Source organism: Anguilla anguilla, chromosome 3 (assembly GCF_013347855.1).
Source record: "Anguilla anguilla isolate fAngAng1 chromosome 3, fAngAng1.pri, whole genome shotgun sequence".
In the NCBI taxonomy this organism is placed as follows: domain Eukaryota; kingdom Metazoa; phylum Chordata; class Actinopteri; order Anguilliformes; family Anguillidae; genus Anguilla; species Anguilla anguilla.
Genome location: NC_049203.1, coordinates 9,442,961 through 9,465,642, shown reverse-complemented (window position 1 = coordinate 9,465,642; position 22,682 = coordinate 9,442,961). Strand labels below are relative to the sequence as shown.

General features: G+C 48.4%; 1 protein-coding gene across 4 annotated transcripts in view; it reads right to left on the bottom strand.

Moving 5' to 3' along the window:
* The window catches only part of spock1 (SPARC (osteonectin), cwcv and kazal like domains proteoglycan 1), a 225,440-nt gene that overhangs the window by 31,703 nt on the left and 171,055 nt on the right, over positions 1-22,682 (bottom strand). For all 4 annotated transcript variants that reach the window (XM_035410321.1, XM_035410323.1, XM_035410322.1 and 1 more), the window contains one exon: positions 19,088-19,202. In XM_035410321.1, the coding sequence (XP_035266212.1) occupies positions 19,088-19,202 (115 nt within the window). The remainder of the gene's footprint in view (positions 1-19,087; positions 19,203-22,682) is intronic.

Below are 22,682 nucleotides of genomic sequence, written 5' to 3'. Positions count from 1 at the left end.
GCCTCCCCGTTCGCCCGCGCCCTCCGTCCTCGGCGCGGAAATCAATCGCCAGAACCTGCGGGTTTTCCCCCCACGCGTTCCCCATTTCGCGTTAAAAAAAATAATAACAAAAAAAATCAGCCAGAAGAAAACACGTTTCCTCCGCAAACGCAAACAAGATGGCGCCGCCTCCTCGTCGGAGCGGAGCGCTGAGGCGCGGTGGGGACGCGGGCGAGCCGATCCGGGCTCGGGACGGCACCCAATCCGCTCTCTCCCTCTCTCAGACTCACGGCAGACACGCCCCGTAACAGACCGCGACAGCCAGTCGGAGACGCCGACGGAGAAGACCCTGCCGGCGATTCGGCGATTCTGACAGCGAAACAGCTGCTCTATGACTCATTAGACAGAGCGCCATCTGACAAGAGCTGCACACACACAGAGACGCTATAGGAGGACAACGCGACGCCATCATTATATTTTTGTGAGCGTCCCGGCACAGCTGAGACTTCAGTAACCGCGCTTGTTTCTTATTGATGTGATTATTATTGTCGGATCAGAGGTGGTGCGGCGCAGTCGCTCAAATTTCCTGGCGAGCTGCGGTAATGCTATCTTTACGAGAGAGGGCGGAACAGACAGCACTCAGAACGGCACCTGGGGAGAACTGACTCATGGTCACGTGACCGTGATTACAGCGCACGCAGCGTCACGCGTCTGCCAGTGAATCATTCCCGGTGAAGGACCGCACAAGTGGGGAGAGGGGGTCGACTTAATTAAACGAGAGCGTACTGTAAGTGAGGTACGGCAGTGAAATGAGAATTGAAAAGAGTGGAGTACATTAGTGGCAGGCCCGTTACTGACCGCAGGTACTGTACTGTGTGAACCCGCTTTCCCCTCGCTCGCAATCTGCTGATCAATTTCACGCCGTTGCGTAATGTGACTCTGCAAGCGTCCGTCCCCCCCCCCCCCGACTCATCGCTCCCCCGGCCCTCCGCAGTACAGCCGCCAGCCTCGAGCCCTCAAACAGGGCTTCCTTTGTTCCCGCTAAATCACAAACTCAAAGTCCCGACAAGCGAAAGTTGAGAGCGAGCGGAGAGAGAGCGTTCTCCCACAGGCAGGCAGGAACAGAGCGAGTCTGCGACCTTTGACCCCGAGGCCGGCGGGGGGGGTGGGGGGGGTCTTCGGAGCGCAGGCCGCGTCTATCACGTGCTACATCGCCACCGCTACGTCTGATCTCTCAACAGGACGTAAACATTCGGTCCTCCCGCTCTGCAGCAGCAACTTTCCCAACCGAGTCGATCCCAACGAGACATCAGGCACCGGAGGAACATGAGAAAAGAGTTTTTTTTTTTTTCTTTATTTTCTTTCAAAGTCGTTTTAATTCTGAAGGGAATTTTGTTCCCTCACTCCGTACCGAGAACACAGTCGCCCGTGGTGCCTGCGTGTGTAAGCGTGCCCGCAGCACACGCTCCCCACTGATTCTCCTCTTTGAGGTGCCGGTAATTAAGTTCGAATCTGGCTTTTCGGGCGTCTCCGCGCGGCCAAGTTCAGGATGAAAACAATACGGGGGGGGTCCTGAGAGAGAAGCGCGGTTTGATCAGGGACTTGCAAGAGCGAGAGGAACACTCACTGAGAGACTCGCGGCGCGGCTAAGCTCTGCAGAGCGTGATTTTGCTCTGAAATCGCTCTGACGACAGCTGGAAAGTGGACGGACGCGAGTTCCAGGAGCAATCAGCGAACCGGCAATTATCTCCACAAATTTCTTCCGGAGACGGCTGCCAGCGTGAGCGCGGCGTTGGCCTGTGCGGTCAGCTCGTGCGCCCATCACCACAGATACACTCGCACACGGCGAGCACAGCATCCCCCCATAGGCTTAAATGGCTTTGGTTTACGGCGAGAGATAATAATAAAGCCATCACTGTCACGCGGTGGAGGCGGACGGAAGAGCGCTGAGACAGAAGAGCGCTGAGACAGAAGAGCACCGAGCGCTGCTCTGCAGATAGCACGGCACGTGGAGGGAGGTAAATACACTCAGTGTGACAGCAGCCGCACACCCTCATCCACTGGGCATGGTGCAGCACCGAACTGTGTGCCACCTGCGAGCGGACGCTACACTACAGCACCCACTTAAGCCTCATCTCACCGGATCCTGTACAGCATGTGTGCACACATACCGACACACACAAACAAACACACACACACACGCACTCACACACAAACGAACACACACATGCACGCACACACACACGCATGTACACGCACACACACACACACACACACATACCCACACACACACACACACACGCACTCACACACAAACAAACACACACATGCACGCACACACACACACGCATGTACACGCACACACACACACACATCTGTGGACATAGCAGAGAATGCAGGTACGGCCGCAGCCTTTCTGTTTCCCTAGGCAAGTTTGGGGTGGGGGAGTGCTGGAGCCTTTTGGTGCCCTCCCCAGACAGATGGCGACCTGGGTACCCGCCTATATGGCCTATACCTGACAGCATGCACACAAACACACACACACCTGACCTGCTAGATCTAGAATCCACACACACCAATGTAGACACACCTGAAATGCATTACCTGCACTACCAATCCATTCATCTTCCGTGATGTCACACGTTAACACGCATTTGCATCTGTTAGCAAAAACGTGAAATGGAACTGTGGTGAAAAGCCAGACGAAACGGCAGAATGCAAATAAGACAATTTCCCCTTTTTAAATAATTCATTTTACTTTCAGCATCTCCAGAGATACTGCAGCTGAAAGACAGAGCAAGAAACTTCAATGAACTTGGGCTTTTATTTTGGCTAATTTGACTTTTCTTCATTTTTCATTTTCCTTGCCAATGTGCACGCATAGAGAGAGACAGAGAGGAAAGTGCTTAATGCTGCCCTCAAAAAAATGTTCAAGATACCAATGCACAGTCCAGACTTACAGGGGTATTCACCAGTACTTCTGAAGGCCTGAAAACTGTCCGCTGCTTTTTTTCAGTAATAAGCAAAGCGTGGCAGCATAATCTGTACACAGAACTGAACAGAGCTACGGCTAATTGCGCGATGTTGTGACAGGAAAAAAAAATCACAGCCTCCAACCAGTTAATGCATCTTCTATTCGTTCGCTCTCGCAGAGGTGGCCGGGGTGAGTGGGCTGACTCAGGGGAGGCTTCGCCATCCAGTCCGCTCGCCCGCCGCATTGTCATTCCGCGAGAGCGCGCTCTCTCTCCGCCTCGTCATTCAATTATTTCTGTTCTTTTGGAACGCGCCGCGTTCGGAACACTCACCCGGCGACCCGACGGAGCGTGTGAGCTGCTTTAGCCGAGTTTAAACGCCGCAGGCCAGCAGCAGCGGCTGGAAACGGAGTGTCCGACGCGGGACGAGAGGGATTTCTGAACAGTGTCCTGCTTTTTCCACTCGAGTTTACATATAAGTATATATATATATAAACATATAGAAACAGTTTGTCATTTCCAACCAGCACGCCGTTTGTATTTCTCAGATGGCTGACGGTCACCATGGCGATGATAACGCATGCAGTCGATACGACGTGGAAAATTCCGAGCCACAGAGTCACGGGCGGCATTGGCGGCGCTGGGACCGCGAGCTGACGGGAGCGGGACAGTGATTTAAATCGCCGCGACAGCCGTCGCTCGCCGAAGGCGTCGCGTTCGCGCCGGGCACGGCTCCGCCTTGTCACAGAAGTCATCTCCATTGATTCAGCTCTCGCTCCCTCGCTCTCTCGCTCCCTCGCTCTCTCGCTCTCTCGCTCCCTCCCTCTCGCTCGCTTCTCTTCAGACGCGGGCGTCGCTGGCTGAATCGCAGCCTCTCGCTTCTCGGCGTCTCTCGCTTCTCGGCTTCTAATTCGTCTTCGGCGCTCTTTCGATTTAACGGAAGGCCGACACGCTGTTTTTCAAAACACGTTTTCTCATCCGCGGATACTGCACATATATGTATGCGTGTGTGTGTGTGTGTGTGTGTGTGTGTGTGTGTGTGCGTGTGTGCGTGTGTGCGTGTGTGTGAGAGAAAGAGAAAATTCTTGTTCTTCATTTCACTTCCATTGTTTAAGAACTTTTATTATAATTGCAGACCGGTCCTCTTTCACCGGTATTCTCCTCTATGTCAGGAGGCCGCACGCTAGCGTCCTCTGAAACGCGCGTGGTCAGCCATTGGCTCGTTCGACTGCGCAGTGACTGGAGACGGCGCAGGCGAAGCAGCCGCCGCAAGCAGAACGCAGGCCGCTAACGGCCGATCGACCAGAGGAGGACCGACGAGGCAGGGGTGACCACCCGACCAGAGGAGGACCGGCGAGGCAGGGGTCACCACCCGACCAGAGGAGGACCGACGTGGCAGGGGTGACCACCCGACCAGAGGAGGACCGACGAGGCAGGGGTGACCACCTGACCAGAGGAGGACCGACGAGGGTCACCACCCGACCAGAGGAGGACCGATGTGGCAGGGGTCACCACCCGACCAGAGGAGGACCGACGAGGCAGGGGTGACCACCCGACCAGAGGAGGACCGACAGGGCAGGGGTGACCACCCGACCAGAGGAGGACCGATGAGGCAGGGGTCACCACCCGACCTGGGGGGTACCGCGACCGCTTATGCATTACAGAACTGCTAGCAGAACACAGCGGGTATTGGCATGGCTTGGATTTGATCCAAACCACCAGGGTACTCGGTGCTACAGGCACCTCAGCTAAGATGAACCACCTGGGAGAACAACCTATATATATATGCATACACATACATATATACTCACTCACAGTCTCTCTCACACATGTACACACAGGCTCAGATTCACATGTTCTTATTCACAGGCAAGATTGCAAGTATGCGCACACAAATTATACAAACACACTCAGTAGCAAAAAATAAAACCTATTTCACTGGAAAACTGCAGCATCATCAGAATGTTTGTCTATTGTTTTTCTCCTCGGGCTAAGACATCATCATAGATCACTATGTCCTGGTGTAATGTTCCTGAAATTATGGGTATTTTTTTTATTATTATTATTATTTTTTTTTTTAAAGATGTTGCATTTATTCATGAGGATTGCATGGATTGCTCCCCGCACATAATCCCGGGGACCACTGAGAGCCTGCTTCTCCAGGAAATACGGCCGGCCGTACCGGGAATTCAATTAAACAGGATGGTCCAAAACAAGGTTAGAATTAGAGCCAAGCAGAGTCATAGCAGGCCTGAACCTGTCTTTGTTGTGCTAGGTCATCATTACAAAGATGAAAGAATGAGACAGAGAATTATACAACCCCCCCTGACAATAGAGAGGTCTGGAGAGAGAAGAAAGGGCCTATTTGAAATGATGAGAGAATGAGTCTGTGATAAAAGTTGATGCAGGTATGTGGAGATGTGGAGAGGGGAGGTGGAGAGAGGCCAGTAATGTAGATTAATAACAGCCGAACCAACAGTAAGAGGCCTGCTATGCAGTGTAATAACAGCCAGACTAACAGTACGAGGCCTGCTATGCAGTGTCATAACAGCCAGACTAACAGTACGAGGCCTGCTATGCAGTGTCATAACAGCCAGACTAACAGTAAGAGGCCTGCTATGCAGTGTCATAACAGCCAGACTAACAGTAAGAGGCCTGCTATGCAGTGTAATAACAGCCATGCTAACAGTAAGAGGCCTGCTATGCAGTGTCATAACAGCTAGACTAACAGTAAAAGGCCTGCTATGCAGTGTCATAACAGCCAGACTAACAGTAAGAGGCCTGCTATGCAGTGTAATAACACCCATGCTAACAGTAAGAGGCCTGCTATGCAGTGTCATAACAGCCAGACTAACAGTAAAAGGCCTGCTATGCAGTGTAATAACAGCCAGACTAACAGTACGAGGCCTGCTATGCAGTGTCATAACAGCCAGACTAACAGTAAAAGGCCTGCTATGCAGTGTAATAACAGCCAGACTAACAGTAAGAGGCCTGCTATGCAGTGTCATGACAGCCAGACTAACAGTAAGAGGCCTGCTATGCAGTGTAATAACAGCATGACAAACAGTAAGAGGCCTGCTATGCAGTGTTATAACAGCCATGCTAACAGTTAGAGGCCTCCTATGCAGTGTCATTACAGCATGACAAACAGTAAACCTGCCTTTCATCATGTGCGTAAAACATTCAATCCGGGTGAAAATCGGTTTTAAAAAATCTGGGTACTTTTTGTTAAAAAAGCCGATAAAAACCAAAAACAGTGAGCCTTACACACACAGCACTGCTCATGCACTTGAGCCGACACCAAATCTCATATTTAGGGTGCAGGGTCCACAATGCCACAGGTGCCATCTGGTGTTCCCATGTCAGTCCAGCTGACCCGTGAGGCGCTTGAGCGGGCAGCCCAAACACAGGCCCCGCCCTACGAATCCGTTTGTCCTGACAGCTCCCCGTCTCTGTGCCTCCCCCCCCCCCCCCCCCCTCACGTGCCGCTCGGAAAACGCCGGAAATTCGCGGCCCCAGTGCCGGAGAAGCTTTGATCCATTTTTAAACCTTTCCTCTCCTGTAGCCTGGAGAGGGTGATTTGCCGTACGGTGAGCGGGGGAGCGAGGGGCTTCTGAAGAGAAACAGAAGCTGGAATAATTCACAGAGGAGAGTGTCGATGCAGCAACTCGATTAGGGAGGGGGGAGAGAGAGAGGGCTTGAGCTGGGGGGGCAGTGCTTGGGAATCCAGCTCTGCCTGATTTCACCTGAAAGCCTGTTCTGCTGGTGGAAGACGCGGGCGCCGTTTCCGCAAAAATCTCCCCACCCCTCATCTCCATCAGCGCAGCGTTTCTGAATGAATTCAGTCAGTCAGCGTCTCCGCTGGACAAGTAGTGCATCAGAGTGCACTGGCTCAGACAGCCCCCCCCCCCCCCTTCCCGCTCCCCGCCCCCCCCAACGCCCATTCAGCCTCACCCCTAAACCCATGTGAGCCGACCCCGCGGGCGGGGTGGCTGTCCATCACCCGCTGGACAAAATGGAGCTTTCTATTCGGGTCTTTCTGGGAGAGGAGCGGCCCGTCACACAGCCAATTGACCTGTGGCGGTCTGAAGAGCTCTGGAGCGCACCCTGTCTTCAGCGGGCGAGGCGCGCGGGTCCGCATCGCGGAACGAGGAGGAGAGGAACGCCACCGCAGCTCAGAGAAGGAACGCCACAGGCCTGATGACATTCTGCCGCGGGCCGCGGTTCTGACAGCCGCAGCGACTCCGCGCTCTCATTTCCTGTCCCGGCCGTGGCTGCCTGTCATCAGGGGTCACCAGGTCACCTGAGACGCGTTCAGTGCCATTACCCCTGCCTGGGAAATGCACAGCCCTATCCCTCTGAAACCAACGCACACACGCACACGCAGACATACATACGCACACACAGACATACACACGCACACACAGGCATACACACACATGCACATGCACACACACACATGCACATGCACACACACATACACGCACACAGACATACACACGCACACACAGGCATACACACACATGCACATGCACACACACACATGCACATGCACACACACATACACGCATACACAGACGCACACACGCATACACACACACACACACACTCTTGTGCATGCACTATTCCATACACACAACACACACACAGGGACAAATTTTCAGATTTTTACATTTAAAAGTGACATAACACCATTTTGATGCTTTCTTTTTTATTATCAAGAATTGATCTCAAAATGCCTGATTTACCACCGCAGGAAGGACTCGGAAACATCAATAAAACGAGAGCTCCCCAGGTGGGGGGGGGGGGGGGGGGACGCACACCCGCTGCAGAAGGGTAACCGCATCGTCGATAAATAACGACAACGCAGGAGAACAAGGACGAGCGGAGGAGGAAAGTTATAAATCAGAGACGTCCGCCCCAGCCCCGGCCGCTACGCAGAGCGGGTACAGACGCACGGGGAAACGTCGGCGGCGCGGAGCCACGCCCTCCGCCCCGACCTTCTGCTCCGTTTCCGGGGCCCCGCCGCCGTCCGGCGCAGCTGCACCCGCTAACGCGTTCAGCGGCGCTCGTCAATCACACGGCACTGTTTACTTCACATACAGCACGCGGAGCGTAAACGCAGCGGAGAACAACGCCAAATGAAATGAATGTCAATTTCCAGAGCAGTTAAACTACCTCATTATGCTCCTCCTTCTGCGTTACACTGGGATGTAGAGGAGAGAAAATGTGGCCCTAAAACCGGCAGACGCACACTCGTCCGTGGTCGCGTGCAGACGCACACACGCACACACACACACAGGTACATATAAACACACACACAGGCAAAATATGCACACACGCACGCACACACACAGAATTTCATTACCCTAAGGTCTGAAAAAGTGACTGTAGGAATGAGTATATCAGTGATGGCGTGTCCTCTATTGAGTTTCTGAAGACATCGCATTCTCCTGATTCTCAAATGCATTGCTGCTGTTATCTAATATCAGTTATCAAATCATCTGGTTAGACTGATGGCTCAATATTGCGGCTCTAGTGCAGGATGGCCCTGAAATGGCCTCATAAGAGAACGCCAGGGAAGGAAAAGCCCTGTTACAGCTCTTATTCAAGCAAGTGCTCATAGACAAAACCAGTCTCCATGCTATTCGGTGTGCGTGTGTGTGTGTGTGTGCATGCATGCGTGTGTGTGTGTACGTGTGTGTGTGTGCATGCATGCGTGTGTGTGCATGTGTGTGTGTGTGTGTGTGTGCATGCATGCGTGTGTGTGTGTGTGTGTGTTTGTGTGTGTGTGTGCATGTGCATGTACGTGTGTGTGTGTATGCGTGTATGTGTGTTCACCAAATCAGTGAACAAAAAGATGAATTAATGAATGCGAATGAATGAATGAATGAACAAATTGATGAACACTAACACAACGCTGTTTCTATATGGAGAGGATGTATTTGGCTTCCATTCTCAGATGGGTTCTGGGTATAAAAACAGAACGTCTAAACCGCCGTTAGAGGTGCTATTAAACGGCTCTTAGGTGTGAATGCATATATTTTTAGTGCAACAAAAGGCAGGGAAGCAGCAGGAAAGAAAGAGCTTTTGCTTTGAGCACAGGCTGTTATTAACAGGGCCTCCCGCACAGAATTCAGGGGGCCACTGAGGGCCTGCTTTTCCAGGGACCGAAGAGCAGCATGGGGCAAAATGGAGTGCATAAAGACTTGGACCAGTTCTCCAAGGTTACAGAGGAAGTTATTTAAAATTAAATAAATAATTGAGAACACACACATTTTCCCCGAGTCTAAATTGCCCATGAGGTATGATGTGTGTGTGAGAGTGAATGGTGCGTGTGCCCTGCGATGGCTTGGCGACCTGTCCAGGGTGAGGTCCTGCCTCTTTTGCCTAATACACACTGGGATATGCACATTGAGATAGGCACATACCCTCTCCACAGAATAAGTAGATTACATCATGGGTGGACAGACGGATGAATGAAAGGATGGATGAAGGATGGATGGATGGAAATTTCCCCCCACAATATTGAATGTACCTCTAAAGTCACCGTTGTGCCACCAGCACCTGTTTGTAAAGCACTGCAGCTTAAAGAACTATTCCTCCAAAATACTCCTGTACAAGGGGCTGACTGATTTTCACACTAGCTTACAGAACATTTACCACAGGAAAGGTAGCAACCACCAAAGATGAACCATGCTCCTCACTAGCTTGACTAGCATCCTCTGTGACTCTTTCACATTCAGACCAGGCTCAAAGCTGCAATTTCTGAACCAGGACACTTAACTACAGTACATTCAAAAGTGACCCAAACTCAATACTTTTTGTTAAGGGGCTATCATTTCAATGTTACATTTTGGTGCAGGCTAAGGACAAAGGCACTACCAATCAGAACCTCTGTTTTCAGGTGTGGCATTAATGAGTACTTAACTTTCAGAAAATCCATTAAGTACATTTTCAAAAGAAATGGGAGATACATTAATTCAGCCCTTTGAGTAAAATGCAGCGTTTAGTACATCTAAGGAAAGCCATAACTACATTCATAAAAGCTTCACAATTTTCAGTAGAGATGACTTGAGAAGTTAAAGGCCCTCACTATGCACTAGGCAGGTGGTCTTAGTGACTAAGATGCTCTGGAGCCCAAGAAAGAGGTTTGCATAAAATGACTCTTCACCTGAGAACGCTCCTTGGGTCCCTGATGTGCAAACTATAATTACAGGCCTGACTCAGGGATGTTAATGCCTTGTGCTTATACATCTCCTCTCAAGCCATCCAGCTTCTTTATGACTGATACTAATATTAAATTAATCCTGTCACTTTGAGATTCACTTCAGAGAAGAGCAATTCCCTGGAACAAATGCAGTCCCAGGAACAGTTTTCCCCCTTCTTTTTAAAAAAAGAAAAAATCTAATTTGTGATTTCGGAATTTGTAGGTGCCATTTGCCATACCATTCTATTTTTGTGAGAACAGAAGGTGTCAAACTGAGAAGAGGCTTTCAAAGGCTTCCAGCTAAAGTTTCAGTCTGATTTATTGCAGGAAACCTCAGCTCACCCTGCCTGTTGCCCGGGAGAAGACTGGTGACAGCCATAGCAACAATACTAAAGCAAATCAAACACCTTCAGGATAAAAAAAAAAAGAAATTCTCCAATATGCACAAATCTAGACCCTGCAGGAATTAACCTACACGAAACGTGCAGCATCAATAGACATAAACATCACCAAAATGTGTGTGTGTGTGTGTGTGTGTGTGTGTGTGGGGGGGGGGGGGGGGGGGTTATACTGAATACCTTTGGTCTGTGGTAAATAGGATCACAACAAAAACATATTCAATGTAAGGAGAAAGATAAGGATTTTACTTGCATATAAAGCCTATGTATCTGTAAAAACACACTTCCTAAAATCTGTCTGAACCACATTATTGATATCAAGTCCATACCCAGTTATAACAATCACTGTCACCGACCATATATTGTTAGGACCTGGTCAATAACACATGACACAAATATGTCCTTATATTTGGACACACTAGAGCTGCCTAAGGATTTAGCTGCAGGGGATCCCTTTTCATAGGCCTGAGGGTGACCCTAGGTCAGATAATGGTTGGTTTTAAAATACTTTTTTTCTATTTAGAAGAATGTTGGTGGCAATTGAGCAAGTTGTTTTCAGTACTTGCTCTTGGCCATATAGTCAATTTATTTTATTGTTCAGTTATTTGAGTTACATATTTCACTCACAGGGAATGGACACTTGAACCCTCAAAACGAACAGAAATAAAAGTAAAGGAGTTGGCACCAGACGTGCGGCTGAGCTATGCTGAAGGGTTTAGGGTTTAGGCACTAACTCCCCACATGCGCCTGTGGACTTCTGAATGTTTCACATCACTTAGCCATACTTAGTAACAGGTTAGTCTCTCCCCTCTCAAAGAACCGTGGATAAGGGGTAGGATCATGAACAGGATTTATCCAGGATTTTTCGTTTTGAGCAGAATTTCTAGTCTATTCTTTCTATTTTAAGTTCTAGAGAGTTTTAATATCTGGCTGGCTGGTGCTCCGGTGTATATAATTGTGTGTATAATTGTTTTTGATTGCATTGTTGCGGTATAATATTGTATCAGGCTCGTAGCACTTGGACTGCGTTGCACTTGGACCGAGGACACGTAATTGCAGTCATTTTGTTTTGCTTTTTTTTCTAGCTTGCATTTGGCTTTATGAGCGGTTTGGATCCCGTTGAGTTCCTGGCAAGGAAGCTCATCATTAGGGACCGACATCGGCTCGGGAATATGATTTATAAAAATGAATTGAGGTTGGCTGAGTGTATATATACACAGGCGTCTTTGTCTGTTTTCAGTCTTTTGTCTCCCTGTCTCAGCACGAGACCTTAGATGGTGCCACACAATTACGATTTGCCAATTCTGACATCTAAAAGTAGCAGTTTAAGAAATTAAAAGAACAGAAGATGCAGCAGGAGTTTGAAAAACATTAAACACACACAAAAAAAGAGATGGAAACATAACTACAGCTTCAAGGGCTTTGCCTTTTCAAAGACTGGCCTGCCTGGTTAAAGATGGGTTAAATAAAGAAATAAGGGTCAGGGAGACTAGTATTGAGCTGGATAAAATATTTTCATAGTTCCTAATTTTCTGAAGCGGATAGGTGTTTTGAAAATGTTTCTAATGGCTTGAATTGGCCATGGCAATAGTAGAAATTGCTAGTCCAGAATGTACTTATTGGGGAAACTCAGAAAGTGCATCTGCTGAACAATCATCTGATTCGGAAACAGTTGATAATGTGTTTTTTGTCCGTAGGGAATGGTTTGGGAGGCATTTTACCAAATATAGAAGTTTTACACTCTGCTCTGGACAGACATGCTGAATTTAAGAGACAGAAGGAATCGACACCTCTGGTGTAAAGCACATAAAAAAGGCTGGAATTGTATTAGAGGATTAAAAAAAAAACGAATTTGGATGAACATAAAAACACCTTAAGCAGAGTAGCTGTTAATTATGTACTGCTAATTATGAGAACTCAAGAGTTTGTTTTTTTGGTAAAGACAGCCTGAAAAATAGCAGTGGAAAGTTTCACAGAAATTAAATGCTTTTACATACAGTTTGATTGAAAATCTTCAGCCTTTTCTCTACTCATCTAGAGCATGTTATGAAATATTAAAAGAGAAAGTGGGTCATTTCATACCAAGTCAACAAGAAACTTTCTTTCGAGGCACTCTCGCATTTTAGAAATTGCCTTGGGGGTGTTCATAGATGTTGTTTGAAAAAAAAAAAATGAAAAAAAGTTATTGATTATTGATGGAAAACTTGGCCTGTGACTTGACAAGAGTCAGCCAATAATGAGACATTAACCTTTACCGTTCCTCAGTTCAGCTCAGTCAACGTAAAATAATGAGAATCATAAGAATCGCGGTGAAGAAAATCAATTAAATCAGCAGAATGTACAAAAGTTGATCATGTCTAAGTTGGCAGAAAAGATATTTTTAAGATTAACTTTCTGTTCAGCTTACAGAAACTACGGTCACCCATAATTCATTACTTTCTCTCAGGCACACAGCCATGGAAATTAAATGCATTTGCAGCCTAAATGAAAGAAGGAAGGGGGGGGTGGGGGGGTTGGGGGCGGTAAACCAAAATAATGAATTGCTGCCCATTTTGTGTAAAATGTAAAAAGATATTGATGTCATCGATGTAACACAAAACACGTAATACCATCCCGGACAACGATGCAATGATACGACGTACTGTGCTCCTCAATTTATTAAAACTATTCAAACTTCATTTTGCATACAGATGGAGGAGACTATGTCCATAGCAGCAGTTACTGCAGAATACCCTGAAAAGTGCCACGTTGCCTTGCACACTACCTCTTCGGCATCTCTTGATGCCTCTTTTCCCTTGGCCAGCCACGTAATGCGACTGTCTGTTTCTGTTCTCACACTGGCAGTTTGCAGCTCACCTTTTTCATAAGCGGTAATCAGAAACCTGAGAGCGCGCAGCGGCATATGCTACTTCCACCCTTTCGGCTGAATGGTCCATTTGCAACACCCGAGGGTTCATATCTCTACGACATCTATAATATCTCTGCTAGCTTCTACAGTAATTAAATCTGAATACAAAGATTCCACTCACTCAAGTATAGCCAATGAGCTTTTTGTGCACATTTGGCAACTGCTTTAAAAAAAAGGTGATATATATATATATAAACAATGAAAAAACTCTTCTGAGACACTCCGGGTTATTACTGCTGAAGAGCAGGCTAACTCTCTACAGTGTGGAAGACACAGTGGTGTGACATGGCTGACCTCTGCTTTTAAATGATGAAGCGAGCCCTGGGCTAGAGGGCGTTCGTTCAGATTGGGGGGGGGGGGGGTATCTCTTCCCCTGACCCCACTTCCTCTCAAACCACCCCCTACCCCCACCCCCCCACCCCCCTCCGCCCCGCAGTACCTCAGCCACCCACCTGGCGGCTCAGATGAGCGTATTCATTGGTGGATAATTGGCCAGCGTCTGGGCTGGGGCTCGTAAAACGAACCGCAGAGACCGGTGTTCCGTCTCCCCGCCCTCAGGAAACACTTTCGCCGCAGACAGGTGCCGTCTCTCCAGCAGACAGACTGGAGCCAGGAGAACGCTGCGCACATCATCTCTTAGTACCTGTTACATTACAGCGTGACACAGGCTCAGGTAGGATGCAGGCGTTATCAGAGTCACATCTCAGCCAGTTTTCCTTGCGGCTTTGGCTGCTGTTCATCAGGACTACTTGATATCAGATGCTTTCCAACTTTTCACAGAAGTCGCTGCCGTTGCCATGCCATTCCGCCAGATAGCAAGGGTGAACTCACCCACAAATGCACAGGTGAACAAGAATGCGTGGTGTCACTGATGTGAAGCATCATGAGTACTGATAGCAGAATTTTCAGCCTGCTAAATGCGAATGAGTGAGTGAGTGGTTCAGTTAGTCAGTGAGTGACAAGCCAGGTCCATGAGGTGCTTTGCATCTAAAAACTACAATTGAGTTGAATGCTCCAGCGCTAATCTAGGGTCAAGCTACCCCAACTGGAGCGAGTACAGGCTGGATAGCCATACAGAATCAGCCGCAATGTACATAATTTAATCAGACCACATTGATTGATAAAACGCCTCATAAAAGGTTAGCGCTGATGAGAGCCAAAGTCCAGTGCTTGGCCATCAAACCAGACACTGTCTCAGACACTGCGTCTCCCATCATGCCCCTGACCTGAATGCTTTGTGGAGGCCTGCCTATTGGACACAGCCCAGTTTCCCAGCCTCTGTGAACACCTGTCACCAGATGGCCAGCCCATCCTCACGCACCGTCCGTCCCCCGCAAATCCCCAGCCCGCAATTAGCCAATCAATGGGGTAAACTAAATTCATTAACAAAAAAATCTGCTCCTGCCACGGCCGTCGGCAGCAACCGGATAACTAATGGTAAGAAACGGGAGATAATGAGGCAATTAATTAATTGCACCTAATTTTCCATTGTCTCCCATTTGTTTTTCGCTGAGGCTGACGCACTTTTATTAATTAAAAAGCGGAGCGGGGAGCGCTGTGAGCAAACGGTAAGCAGACAGGTGGGGGGCAGACAAGTGGGGGTTTGAGGTGGTTAGCGTCTCGGAGAAGGGCAGCAGGTTAGCCTAGCCTCCTTAGCCCCACAAGTCACAGCTTGCAGATGTGCCCGAGCGTCACTGCAGCGTGCTCTCAACAGCTCCTCTTCAGCTGCGAAAGTAAATTACACACTGCCAGTCCCCCGCAATTTAATCTTTCATCCATCAGTGAACATGCACAGGAGCTTTAAAATTGCAATTTTAATGAAAGCGGCGGACGGACGGGTATTAATGCGGCAGGCGCCCCCGCAAACCCGTCGCGCGTCCATCTCGCGGCTGGCGCGGGTTGAAGCCGCCTCCCGCAGACGCAGCAAAGGACCGTGGGTAATCGGAGGGGAAAGCCGGATTTGCCCTTTCTGCAGACAGGCCGCGGCTCCGCGCGCCAGGGGGGGGGGGGCGGTGCAGTCGCGTTTCGGGGGGGGGGGTCTCACCCTCAGAGACGCGGGGAGGACAGCCAGCCGCGGGGCACTCCGATAATGCCGTGGCTGGACACACATAAAGGTCACGAGCTCCAGATTAAACGCGAAGCCAAGGCAGAGCGCTTTATTTGACGCGGTGCAACAGACACGAGCGGTAAGTCATCGATTTTCGCCTCCGGCGTTTGTCTTGACTTTGAGTGTTTCTTTGACACTGTTTTAATAAGAACAGCCACAGCCTCGTGAGCCACACCCTCGAAGGCTTGCCTGCCTCTCTCTCTCTCTCTCTCTCTGTCTTGCTCTCTCTCTCTCACTCTCACTCTCTATCTCTCTGTCTCGCTCTCTCTCTCGCTCAATCTCACTCGCTCTCTCTGTCTCGCTCTCTCTCTCGCTCGATCTCACTCTCTCTCTCACTCTCACTCTCTATCTCTCTGTCTCGCTCAATCTCACTCGCTCTCTCTGTCTCGCTCTCTCTCTCTCTCGCTCTCACTCTCTCTCTCTGTCTCGCTCTCTCTCTCGCTCGATCTCACTCTCTCTCGCTCTGTCTCGCTCTCTCTCTCTCGCTCTCCCTTCCTCAGCGCTTGCTCTCCAATCACCTTTTCTCCCCCCGAATAACCTGCCGCCACCGCAAGCCCGCCCTCGTTCGCTCATTACCTCATTTATTTAAAACACACTTGAGAGAGGACGCCCGTACAAACCCGCCCACCCGCCGCCCCCTGGAGAACACCTGCCTCCATCTGTTCAGAGCCTGGCTGTGGCGTCGGTGGCAGGGCTCGTCGCTGTGGAGGTACTTCACATTTAAACGCTGATATTAATCGAGCGGCTTTTCTCGCCGATGCCGTACTGCAACGTGCCGCGCCGCCAGACAAACAGGAAGCTGGGCGCACCCTCTCGGGAGAGCGGCACGTCTCCCCTTCCTGTTTGAGGAATTGTTACAGAGACAAAATATATGCCTACAAAAAGAGCGTTTAGTCATGTCTGAATGCAAAAATGCCCTTTCAGGGCCATTCAGATTCATAAAGCGATTGTTTGGAATGAGAGCAACGGAGAAACAAACACACACACACACACACACACGCACACAAACCCTCAGAAACTCCTCAGGCACAGAAGTGAATGTTTGATACTACAAAGGAGTGAGCAAAAACCCTGTATATAAACAGCTTAGAGAGTAAAGCCTTCCTGCCAAACTGTACCTGCAAGAGGAGCAGTAGCGAGAGGCGCATTATTTAACAGGAGATGAGAAGAAGAAGAATAAGAAGCAGAAGAAGATGAAGAAGAAGAAGCGAAAGAAAAACAACTTAAACCTGGCGAGCCGGAGAGATCACAAGCCCAAATTTCAAACTCCAAGTTCTTTTCTTGTTTTGATTCTTCGGTTTCCGGATGGATATATCACATTCACGTGGACAGACTGATGATGAGAGGTGGCGTTATCAGAGAAAGAGGCTTCTGTGAATAATGGATAGAGGAGAACCTATCGGAGGAGAACGGCCGGTCACCTGCCACTCAAGATGGCCGCATCCCTGACGATGACCAACGGCCCTCGCCCTCGGACCAGAACGGCAACCCTCCGCCCACGCCACGCTACGCCACGCCTCATTATTCTCCCATCTGCTGAGGGGTTTATATTTTTCTCGCTTTTATTTTATTTATTTTTTCCATCTGTCATTTCTAATCCCAATAAAGGTGAGTAACTGCACAACCGCGGAGGGGGAAATTGCATTCTCAGCTTCGCCCCCCCCGTCCTCCTTCCGCAAAAAAACACAGGGCTGTCCCCGTCCATCCGCTGCCACGGCACCCTCAGGAACTGCACGGCGGAATCATAAAAAGAAATTGCTTAATTATGAGAAACAAGAGCGAGAGCGAGAGAGCGGGGGGGAGGGGCAAGACAGAAGCCCGCATTTATTTCCTGTTTCCGTCATAATTCCACGAGGCGTCTCGGCGAACGCCGCAAAGCGGTCGGGTTTTTACGGGGGCCCTTCAAATTAAGCGCCCCGTCCGGGGTTAGGCGTGGAAGGCGCATCCGCGCGCCGCTATGAATCCGTTAAGATGAAGACGTCAAGTCGCGGCGGATCTCTCCGGCACGCTGACGGCTCACCCATCTGTATGCTAATCTCCGACGCAGCCGCCGAAATAAACGGGCCCTGTCGGCACACACAATTAGAGCGATAGCATCTCGTATCGCCACCTCCGTCTCCACAGGAACGCGTAAACGAAAGAGGCTGATTATTAGGATATTTACACCCCGGAGGAGCGCGACGGGATTCTTCGATCGGGGGCCGTCTCAAAAATGAGCACAATGAAAGCGCAGGAACGTCAGCATCTGAATTCTGTTCAAACAACGTTGAGTAAAAGATCACTCAAAAAACTCAAAAACCCACACGGTCTTCCTCCACCAGAGGACAAACGGCTGTTCGCCAAGCAAAGATGAGCACAGGCCGCTCTGTGAGGCAAAGTGCTACATGTGATAGCACTGCACTACAATACTGGATAGCACTACAGCACTGTACAGTATTTATGAGTCAGTGCTGGAGTACCCAGTTAAACGGCCTCTGAATGTGTAAGTACTGATGAGATGACAAACATTATGAGACGACAAACAGTAGGCAAAAATGCCCTGTGTATATCCAGTGTTTCTGTGTATATGCAGACACAGTGTTATTTAACATTGTTGGCTCCAAGAACGATATGATTGGTCGCAGTTGACCACCTGACCTGCGTGCGCAGGACCCTCCCAGGTTAGCTGCTACCTGGGGCTCCAGGGGTTTCGCTGCTTGTTCTCCGGCTCAGACTCAGACACAGGTCACGCAGCCGCTCGCACCCAAAGCGTTCAGCGCACCGAAGGCCCGGCAACAAGGAGGCGGGAGAGTTCCCCCCGCGCGCGCCGAGCCGTTAGATCCTCTTCACGCGACGCGGAAATAAACCGAAAATCTGAGTAATCCCACGGCAGCGCGGGGACGGGTGAGCGGAGCGCCGGGCCCGTGTCTTTATGTCGAGGAAGTGTTATCTGTCAAGATATCAGCGGCGAAAAAGGTCTCGCAGGTCTTAAGAATAACACAAACAGTGTTGTGACAGCTGAAAGGAATAAGCTTTTAGTCTGACGCTCTAATGCTCCTACAGCAGGAGCTCAGTTTTTTCCCAGGTCAACCCTGTAAGACTCAATACTTCCTGCTGTAGTGGGGCCAGGGCAGGGCTGGGGGGGGGGGGTGGGGTGGCTGGAGAGGTTGGTACAGTATGAGGGTAGGGCTGGCTATAATTAGCATCATGTTATTAATAGGCGCGTGGGTGTGTGTTTGTGATTTGTGTATGTGAGCATGTTTGTGCAAGGTAGTGGGGCTGCTGAAAATCATGACCACAACTTTTCAACTCTCTTTTTCTTCTCACTCTCTCACTCTCTCCTTCTCTCTCTCTCTCTCTATCTCTCTGATTCCATACAGCTGTGCTGGTTTGGCTTCAAATGAAACACACTGACAAAAGGGGAAAAAGTTATTGATGCAGTGAAAGCCTTCCTCCAAGGAACTGCCACAAGCAGCACAAACCCTTTCAATGGAGACAGACAAACTGGCAGACTGACAAAATGCAGACACTCACTGTTCTTCTCGCTCCGGGTCTTGACAGCATCCTGCCCGGGAAGACAGGGGCACGGTCCCTCACACTTTAGAGAGATGGTCTTTCCTGAGGTGCACGCCTGGAACTCCATCTTACACTGTATAGAGACAGAGAGCATTGTGGGTAATGAATGAGCTGACCCACGCACACAGCAGACAGAAGGCGTCATGGGTAATAAGCTTCCTCCTCCATGCTGCAGAGAGACAGAGAAGACTGTGGGTAAGCAGGTTATATAAAAGATACAGAACACCTAAAAACATGGTATCACATTGGGTTTATTCCAATTGCTTTTTTGGTCCGTCCTCGTCTCCTCAATCCTCGTGTGACCAGGAACTAGATTGAGATCCACCATCTTTAAGGACATTTCAATCTGTTAAAGACTCTTTGGAGAACTGAGGAGCAAGGAGGCTCCTGAATGATGCTTCATCAAGAATACTCCAGTGCAGCCTTTTTTAAAGTCTCTTCTCAGAACGCGTCTCCAAATCTGCCAGGTCTACAACTGATGCCTGACTAAGTGAGGACATTCCATTTGCCTCACACATGTTGCTTTGATTCCTTCATCCATGTATTTCACCCTTGCGTCTTTTCCTTGTGTCCTCCACTGGGTGGAGCTCAGGAGCGAGCGAGGAAAGGACGCGAGAGAGAGATGCAGGGAGTGAAAACAGACTAGAAAAGTGACAGAAATGAACCCATTGTCGTTTGGAGCTTTCCTTCAAGTAAGGGAGACTGACAAGCACAGAAATGTTTAGCTGTTGCATCATGCTTCTTTCTGGGAGTCTAAAGGAAATTGTGAATTTCAAATATAATGAAAAGCTATGGGTGTGTTGTGAGCTGAACGGCTGAGGATATCAAAGTCATGGAATGCACCCGACACAGTGAAATGTCTGGCGTTAATTGAACACTTAACAGATTAACTTAACGCTCTGGAATGTGGGACCAAATGTTATCTATTAACAGTTGAATTAACACTGTTAGAGCTGAATTAAAACTGTACATTTTACTGCGTATAAAAGTGATATTTCATAACTAACATCCACGTACATGGTCCACAAATGAGGCTGCTTACTTATGCATTCAGTAGTTAGCCAGTGTCATAAGCAATAAAATCAGCAACTGCAAAACAATCTAGCTTAATAAATTACTCTAATTAATAATTAATGTATCAATTTTATTTAAAAGAGCAATTTTGGTTAACCACCCACAGCCTTCCATTCTTCAATTTTTTTCAATTACCAAGTAACTACGCCGCAAAGCTGGTAATTACCAACTTTATAAAACCCTGTCAAGTTCTGCCATAAATTAAGGTGCAGTGTCATCTAACACCCTTTGCTCTGAGGCTGCTGAACTCCCATTAAAATGTATCTCATCATTCACACAATGATAAAAAATTATCTAAAAACACCGGTCCTGACATCCCTCATATTAAAAGACGGACTGTGTTATTAATCACAGAGAGCTGACAATGAGCCGATGTCGACACATCGTACAATAGGGCAGAAACACTAATACAATACTGATGAAAAATTGCAGGAGAAAAACAAAAGAACTTTGAAAAGCCCAACTCGTCGTTCAGACTTCAATAATGGCTGAATACTTTTCTCCAGAGTTTACCCTGCGCTTTTCTGCTGAAAAGAAAGCCAATCCTGAGCGACCCCTCCCCTCTTTCCTCCTCCACCTCAACCCTGGCTTTGACACATTCAACTTCACGGCTTCCATTTAAAATTCATCACTTGCGTCGTGACACTTCTTAGATAGCGACATTAATATCTCGTAATTAAATTTGCCGACAAAAGCTCAGCGGCTCCACCCCGCAGATATCGAATTACCCGTCCAGGAAAACCTATAAAATATCTGCCACAAACCCAATTTGCTGACTGTACCGTCTGGGTAAAACAACAACCCTGAAAACACACCACAATCCATAGAGTTCATGTACTTCAATTTCCTGAGAAAAAAGGGGGGAGGTAGAGGGAACCCCTTTAAAAAGTTCAGCGACGCCACTTGTGCTTAACGTTCTTTGCGCTCCTGCGCACAATTAATTTAAATCCGACAAAAGCAAACAGTGAATGCAACTGAAATCGGAGGTATTAATCACTCGAGGCAAATCAAATAACACATAATAAACAAAAGCGAGTTATCACACAGCGACTCATCTGGAGATTCCCTGAGCAGCAGTGTGCACAGGGGTTCAGAGAGAGAGAGAGAGAGAGAGAGAGAGAGGGACAGAAAGCGAGTGAGACAGAGAAACAGAGAGAGAGAGAGAGAGAGAGAGAGAGAGCAACAACATCAAAATCAAATACGTAGTCTCCTCCCAACCTAAGTGACCCGGAGCTTTTTGACACGCGGTTCTTATCCGTGTCCCAGTTTCTAAACGCAAAACTGCGACGGTCAAAACATTGAATAAATCTCTCTCCTGTGTCAGACTCAAGGCTGCCATTTGTCCATCACTGGAGAAGCAGGCATGCCAGCAAACTGCTCCAGGGACACGCCTGAGATAATTTCCGTTTGCTTTTTTTTTGTTTTCTTTTCTTATACACACGCTGGGTTAGGAGACACTGGCATTCCAAACTCACAATGCACCTAAGCTTTGAAAAGGTGTTTGCAAAAAAAACAAAAACAAAATGGTCATAAGTCCCGTTGTAGCTGCTGCTGTTTCCAGAGAATATTGAAATACAACAAGATCAGTGTGAATCCACTCAGTAGCTACACTATCTCAACATCCCACAGGTACTTATCTTTTAAAAAAAATGTTTTAGCCGCAACACTAGAGCACATGTTGGTTGGAAGCTAAACTGGATTTGACAAATAAAAAAGAAACCTTTCCAATGATATTTAACAAGGAGCAAATTTACCCACTACCTTGGGTAAGCTGAACATCTAAAATACTCTATACTCAAATCAGCCATTAAGTTAAACATTGATCAAAACTAACAGCAGTTTTCCCCATAAGCAAATATTTACTCCTTGCTATTTCTTTTCCTTTTGGTAGTGGGATATAGTATATATATATATACTTGTCCCATATAATACTTAGCTAGTTTAACTCCAGAGACTGAAGCGAACTACAAATTCGGTATTGTTTGTCAAAGACTGGGGTCTCACTGTCAATGCACCCTGTGTTTGTTATTCTAATGACATCAGCAGTGCTAAGCCACCGGGAACATAGCAGTGATGCTATACAATTTGTTTCTGGGTAAAATCTGTTTTCTTAGATTCCGTGCTTTCATGCCTGACACCTAATACACCTCAGCTACCAATTCACACCCCTTAATTTTAATTTAATTAAATTCATTTATGAATTTATTTCATTATTTATTTATCTTTGGGTCCAATCAGACAAAAAACATATGAAATCAGACGTGTAAATCCTGCAAATTGGTCAGTTGCTCAGAGCAGAGGAGGAATGACAAAGCCTTTGAAGTGCATAATTATCACTTGTGCGGTGCTGCGTGGTGTCTTGAGCACCTGGATGCCGGGAAACCAGACCAATCGCCGCCCCCGTTTGCCCGATTGGTCATGCATGCGAGGCACCAGCATCGGCGACACAGCGAGGACCACCTGGCTGGCGTGCGCGTGG